We start from the raw sequence: 7,432 nt of genomic DNA on the forward strand, positions 1-7,432 counted from the left end.
AGCTGCAAGGACCCGCTTCGCTGGGCAAAAAGTAACGATAGTGAAGATTAAGATAATTACATTATAGCCAATCTTACCCGTTTTCACAGAATGCAAGAATTAGGTCCCCCGTTTCCAGACTAATTAGAGAATTTTTACGTCCAGTCAAACGAACTATTTTCAATTTGATCAATTTTCTGGAACGTTTACAATTGTTCTATAATCGAACCAATTCGAATTCGAATATTGTTCAAATTTAATTCAAACAAATTCGAACATAACATTCAAAATAGAAAACCACTTTCAGCCCCATATCTCCCACACCCTTACAGCTATCGAGATGCAACCCCCCATAGTGCACGAATGGAGACATGCACTTGGGGCTACCACCACATACAAACAGCATTCATGTGCGATGTGTAGTGTAGTTTTTGCAGAAAAGTGAAATATAGGGACACACACGTCCATTTATATATATATATATATATATATAGATAATTGTAGAAAAATGAAATTACAACTAACAGTGGGGGAAAAACTTATTTACTTCATAGAATTGTAATAAAGATAAAAATTTTCATTGCTTTTATTAAATCCAAATAAATTTGATCAAAAATATCAAAAATATGATACAAAATTTTATTGACTCAAATAAATTTGTTGAAAACTTATTGTATGGGAAAAAATCACTAAATCTGTAGTCTTCAGGTTAAAATGACACTGTTGATAATTGTAAGATTGGGTTATTAGCAGTGCACATTTATGTAAAATTAATTGTTTATATTAACATTTGAAAATAAGGTTTCTGTATATACATTTTTTAATTTATTAAGATTGAATTTAAAATATACAAATTTCTGAATATTAATAATTAATAATAAATCTATTTATTACCTTATATGGGCAAACATTAAAGCATAAGCAGCAGCAACTGTCCAAGTTTTTTATGCATTAATCACAATCCTTCAATATCTGCACCCATGGTCACACGACACACATCTACACGGTAATCAAATTCTTCCCATGTCCTCCGTGATGGTCTGCAGTGCAGTGTTTATTCAATCACACAGTTCCTCAAGGGACACAGGCATCAATGGTACATAAACTCAGTCTTTAACAAACCCCCACAAAAAGAGATTGCAGGGTGTTAAATCTGGTGAATGGAGTGGCCAGGGGAGCACTTGTCTGCTGTTGCACCATGTCCAATCCAGCATTGATGAAGAACATGATTAAGAAGCTCGCATACATTCCTATGAACTTGGACAGTTGCAGCTGCTTATGCTGTAAGGTTTGCCCATGTAAGGTAATAAATAGATTTATTATTAATTTTTAAAACTGCACCATTCATTTATAAACACCCTGTATAAACTATTTCAAGCATTTTTGTATTTTCTGATTTGAAGAATTTTATAAATTGCTGTAATTTTAACTATTTGAACAAAGCCTATTTTAAAACAAATTTATTGTGTAAATAGAATATTGAAATAATTGTAAATTGAATATATTGTAAAGATAAAAAGTAAATTATATTAATACCTAGATTGAAATTATAAGGGGCTGTCCACAAATGTCCACACTGGGAGGGAGGGAAATATGACAAGTTGGGAGGGAAGGGGTTGAATTTCAATGGATGTCTATTTTATTTCATAAAATTTTATATGGTTTATGCACTTTATTATTAATAAAGTTTATCACTTTATTAATAATAAAGTGCATAAACCATATTGAGGTTTTAACCAGGTTTTGAGGGGATTGAGTTTTGTTGGATGTCTGAAGAGGGGAGGTGTTACAGAAACTTAGACAAACTGGGATAATGGGAGAGGGGGGGTAAAAATTTCAAGAAATATGCAGATGTAATTAATAGACAGTTCCTAACTAAATGTATATTTTTAAATAAATTTTGTAATTTTATTGTAATTATTAAATAATTTCCATCATTTATTTCTAAAAACATTAAATATTATGAATTTATGATTTTAAAATTAAAACAGTTCAACTTATTTTCTTTTTACAGTTCGTAGTGTCAGGTCACAAATTACTGCAGTTTTAAATGGTGTATTAACTGTTGCAGGAACTTTTATTTTTGGATTTAAGGCAGCAGAATATCTCTTTTCAGTATCAGACTTAATTACAGTAAGTTTTGCAGATAATTTACCTTAAATATTTAGAAATATGAAATATATGTAATTGAGTAATATGAAGATTAAAGTCTAATAAGACAAAATGCTGCTTTACTGGCATTTAAATAATTAAATTTTACATATTAGAACTTTTGAGTGAGAACCCACTTCAGACATGTTATGAATTCAAAGGAAAAAAAGTAGAGAAGGTATTCAATAAAAATTATGTAAATTTTATTAAAAGTATTAATTACATAACTTTGCAAATTAATATTTTTAACAAAACTTAAGCAAGAATAATAATTCATGCAGAGCATCTTTTCCTCTTTCAAATTGTCATGTTTACCATATTTTCAATGTTTTATTGAATGTATAAAGGTATGTTCTTACTCAAAAGTATTAACACAAATTTTTAGTTACTCAAATCTCAGTAAAAGTTTGTCCTTATATTTGTATGTTTTTTTTTTTTGCTATTTTATTTCATTTCATTTTCTTTCGTTCCTATTTCAAAAATTTAGATTTATTATGAACATTTGTAAGCTTTGTCTAAAATATTTACATAAAAGTATTCTATAGAATACTTACTGATTTAATTTTCCTTAATTCTTTATGTGCATAATTACTGTAATTCATGTTTTCCTACAGTGTTGTTAAATCTTTTCCAGTGAAACTATATTTTTCTAAATTTAATGTTTTTCTATTTTGATTATAATTTCAAAAAATAAACTGTTTTTAAAGTAAATAATAATTCATGTTGTAAGATAATTATTAAGGTTTTGTTAGAAAACTATTAATTTATACTTCCAAAATAATATTTATTTATTTTATTTTATATTTATTGAAAATATTTTATTAACAGAATTTACAGAATTATTTTATGTGTATTAGATTATTGATATCATTATTGAAATTTATACAGAATATAAAGTTCATTTATTCTTTATAAATTTTGTTTGATGCTTTCTTGACACTTATAATAGCTAGGCAAAAAATGCCTTATTTGCTCCCATCCTTGTTATGGCACTGAATCTATAGATCTATCTAAAAATTCTCACTGATAACTTTTTCTTGACTGAACTGTTTTTATCCAAGCAACTTGAACTATAGAGGAATTTTTTGAAAATACTGATTGAGCAAATTTTATTGCAACATGGCTGTCACTATATAAGTTGCATATTTTTGTTGAAAATGATCAAAATATGTTTGTCTTTGGAACTGGATCTAAGTTTTAGTTCTGATGAAATAATCTTCAATTAATTCATATAGCCCTAAAAAAGAAACAAATTAAGAATGATTTCCCTTGAGCTCTTTATTTTTAAAACCACAGAATGCATACACACTTGCATAACTGTACAGAATTTGCCATTTTGTCTACAGCATAGAAAAGGTTGTGTAATCTCTGCATTTCCAAAGCAAATGATTTCTGGAAAAACTAAACTGTTCTAATTCTATAATTACAGCATTAGTATACTGGTATTTTCTATTAATTTTAATCTGTTTTTAAAATGTATTGAAAATTGATTAATTAATATTTTTCAATTTTTTTTTCCAGAAATTTTGTGTTGGATTTTCCTTGGCAATGTTAGTTGCTGTTGCTGAATTATATTTTCTAATTCCAATTGTATAAAAATCAAACTTTTAAAGAATTTGAAGAATATTTTATTGAAAGAAATTTATCAATTTATAATAGTAAAAGTCTACTTTTATGTAAAACTAAACTGTGCAGTTAATGATATTTAAATTAATTATTCATAAGATATTTAGTATTAATTTAATCATTTATATAATATAGTAAAACTTCAATTTAACTTACAAAATTCTGGTCCATATGTCATATGTGAAAATTAACATTCTGTTAATTTTATAATGCTTCTTTATATGTAATTAAATTAACAGATTATTATTATTTTCAAATCCAAGAGTCACTGTTCTTAACTTCATGCCACAATGGGAGTGTGTCAATATATCAACATTGAAAGATGAATGAATAGGAAATTTTTTTTGTTTGTCAAATTTCAATTTTTTTTCTTTTTAAGACCATTGTTTATTTATTTAGTTAAATACAATTAAATTGTATTTTCCAAAACATGTTTGTTTTATTTTGATTTAGATTGTATACTTGTTTATTACAGTCTCAGAACTACAGTGAGTACGTAAGCAATAATACATGTAGAAAAGTTCCTGTGAAATTAAACTTCTCATGCATATCTAATTTTAAGTTCACAAATATATCTACGTAAGTATAAACAGATAAAGTAATTTGTCAATTTTTTTAACACATGCTTTTGGAAAACCTACTTTACTATATAATGGGCTTTCGGCTTTAATGGACTGGCTTTTAATTTGGCAAGGGTTTTAACCTTGGCCACTTAGATACCTATCAAGCCTGAACCTGACATATTGTGATGTCAAAGGAGGAGGGCATGTTGTAAATAACTATTCTGTTTAAAAATCGCTATTTAGAGAATAAAAGTTTACATTTTGTCAACATTATTTTGAAATATAGTTTAAATAGTATTACTTTGATATAGGATTTTAATAAATCAGGAGCTAATTTTATTTTAATTTGCAACTTTTTGTATTAACAATATCATAAATAATTCAATATAATATTTTTAAATCCCAAATAAACTTTATTAGGACAAAGATATATGAAATTTACAAATTATGCTTTATATCATTTCTTTTTCTTAACAAAAATATATTCGAGACAAACAATGAAATAGCAGCAATTGAAAATGAAAAAAAATCTTCAAAATATTTTTGTTAAGAAAATAAGTACAGTAGAGCATCGATTATCCGACTCAATTGGGGACGGGTTGGTCGGATAACTGAAAAAACGGATAACCGAAAACTATGAAAAAATACATTATTAGCATAGTATATTAGTATATCCCATGTAATTAGTACATAACTATATCGCTATTAACCTACTTCGCGTTGAATTTTCATCGATTTTAAGCCTAACAAAAAAATTTTTTTAATAATAATCGTCGCTATTGTATCGTTAAAAATTAGAAAATTAAGCCTCGTTTAAATACTGGCTCCCTTTCATGGTCGAATGAGTGTTGCCAGCTAAAACAAACAAAATTTAACAAAAATAATATTAAAGAAGCCAAGACATAGCCAAATATTGTAGTGCCACATCACTAGCGGACATTTGAATTTGCCGAGTAGAACACGTTCGGTTAACCGATGTGACGGTTAATCGGGGGTCGGATAATCGATGCTCTAGTGTATTTTTAAATGATAGAAAGAAATTATAACAGTTTTGTATTCAAAGTCTTGTATAAAAACTTTATACAATCTAAAATTTCAATACCATCTGTTGTATAGGAGCAGTGCCGGCCCGAGGCAAGTTTTAGGATGGAGCGAGATCCTATTATGGCGCCCCCTTGGTCAGTAGCGTAGCGAACATAACTGGCGCTCGGGGCACGACACTTTATTGGCGCCCCCTCCAGAAACACATGTAGTTTGTCTTGAAGACCATTTGGGCGCCCCTCTGCGAGTGGCGCCCGGTGCTTGATACACCCCCTTGCACCCCCTCGCTACGCCACTGCCCTTGGTTGCCCCAAATTTATACCCTTTAATTTTCTTTACCACTGAGGCGCCCCCTAGGACTTAGCGCCTGGAGCGGCTGCTCCTTTCGCCCTATGGTAGGGCCGGCTCTGTATAGGAGATAATCTACAAAATACTTCAGAGATGAATTATTTTGCTGATTATGTATTTCATATTGGGCAGAATGTCTCCAATAGAAGAAATTATTAATTGTATCCTATGACTAGCTGAACTAAAAATCCTTAATTCTAAAATTACAGAAGTTAGATATTAAGTAATTTATCTCCTAATATATTTTGCAGATTCTTGTTATTTCTTATAAAGCTAAATTGCATTAATATTTAAAATGCATGGGGATTTAGTAATCGCCCTTTAATCTTAAATTAAAATGTGCTTAGTTGTAATTAAAATGCAATTTATGCAATATACAAGACTTACTGAAATAATGTTTTTTAATAAAATAATAATTAGCGTAAATAAGTGTATGATAAATTTATGTGAAATAAAAAATATAAATTCAATAAAACTCAAATGAGCTATTATGATTGATTTTTTTTTCTACATATCGATATAATTACTGATTTTCTTATATAGTAACTTAATATTATTATATTATCATCATTTATAAGAAAATCAGTTAAATGAAATGTTAAAAACCGAATACCGGCCTTCAGAATGATGCTTTCCGTGTTTACTTTGATTGTTTAGTCTTATACTTGATATCTGTTTTAATTTCTTTTTGTTTGTTCTTTTCTCCTTGCCATCAAGGATTCGCCAAAGGGATTATTTTAAAGTAATTTTGTAATGATTGGAGAAAAAAATGTCGGATGCAATCTTATGTCACCAAAGACGTGCCATTCTACCGTCAGATATAAGCGAATCCCTCTGCCCTATAAACTGCTGACTTGATATTTGAATAGTCCCTGAATGTTTCATATTTTGTATTGTGTATTTTCTGTTGGATTTTCAAGGACCTAATTAAGACGAACTTGATATAAAAATTAACATTAAATGTACTAATATATTAAACATAATAACATACGGAGTTATTGACATAGTAACACCTCCGAAACTAATAAGTACAAAAATTTAAGAGCATTTCATGTCTAAAGCAGTGATGGGCAAACTTTTTAAAGAGCGGGCCAAAGGAAAAGAAGAAAACTTTAGGCGGGCCAATATAAATGTAACCTAGCGCTGCATCTGAAAATCCAGGTGGCGCTATAAAAACATGTGCAGGCCGTCCGCCATATTTCTTTTTCTCTCTTTCAGCTACGCTACGCACGACGAGTGGATGTTCTGTACCGAAGCATGCTTGTAACCGATCGAGCTTTTACTCAATAAGTGTAAAACAAAATTTTGTACATGATTGTAAATAAACTTTCATGGTGAGATATAAAGCTTCGGTTATTTTATATAATCAACGAACACTCAAGTTAAGTGGTGCATCAACCACCACAGCCTGTATTCTTTTTTACTCGTCAGATTAGGAATAATGTCGCGCGGGCCGGATAGAACATTTCAGGGGGCCGCATCTGGCCCGCGGGCCGTAGTTTTCCCATCACTGGTCTAAAGTAATGGCTGTTTTCTTAAAGTGCGAATTAGCTAATCAAATTTTATCGATAACATCAGTTTTTTTTTTTAAATTAATTTTTTTCTAAAAGTACGTCACATGCGAACAAAATATTTTCGAGACGATCAAGCACATTTAAAACGTAGTTAAGCAGAAAACAATGGATTATAGACTACAAATTCATGTAACAATCACTAATAGTATG

General features: G+C 29.4%; 1 protein-coding gene across 1 annotated transcript in view; it reads left to right on the top strand.

The window, feature by feature from the left end:
* Positions 1-4,592, top strand: part of LOC111639427 (transmembrane protein 199-like) — a 7,571-nt gene extending 2,979 nt beyond the window's left edge. The window contains exons 3-4 of the mRNA XM_023385317.1: positions 1,994-2,112; positions 3,652-4,592. Of these exons, the coding sequence (XP_023241085.1) occupies positions 1,994-2,112; positions 3,652-3,726 (194 nt within the window). The 3' untranslated portion in view covers positions 3,727-4,592. The remainder of the gene's footprint in view (positions 1-1,993; positions 2,113-3,651) is intronic.
* Positions 4,593-7,432: the final 2,840 nt, after the last annotated feature.

Source organism: Centruroides sculpturatus, unplaced genomic scaffold, assembly GCF_000671375.1.
Source record: "Centruroides sculpturatus isolate CEXI.00-Female unplaced genomic scaffold, Cexi_2.0 scaffold1232, whole genome shotgun sequence".
Lineage (NCBI taxonomy): Eukaryota > Metazoa > Arthropoda > Arachnida > Scorpiones > Buthidae > Centruroides > Centruroides sculpturatus.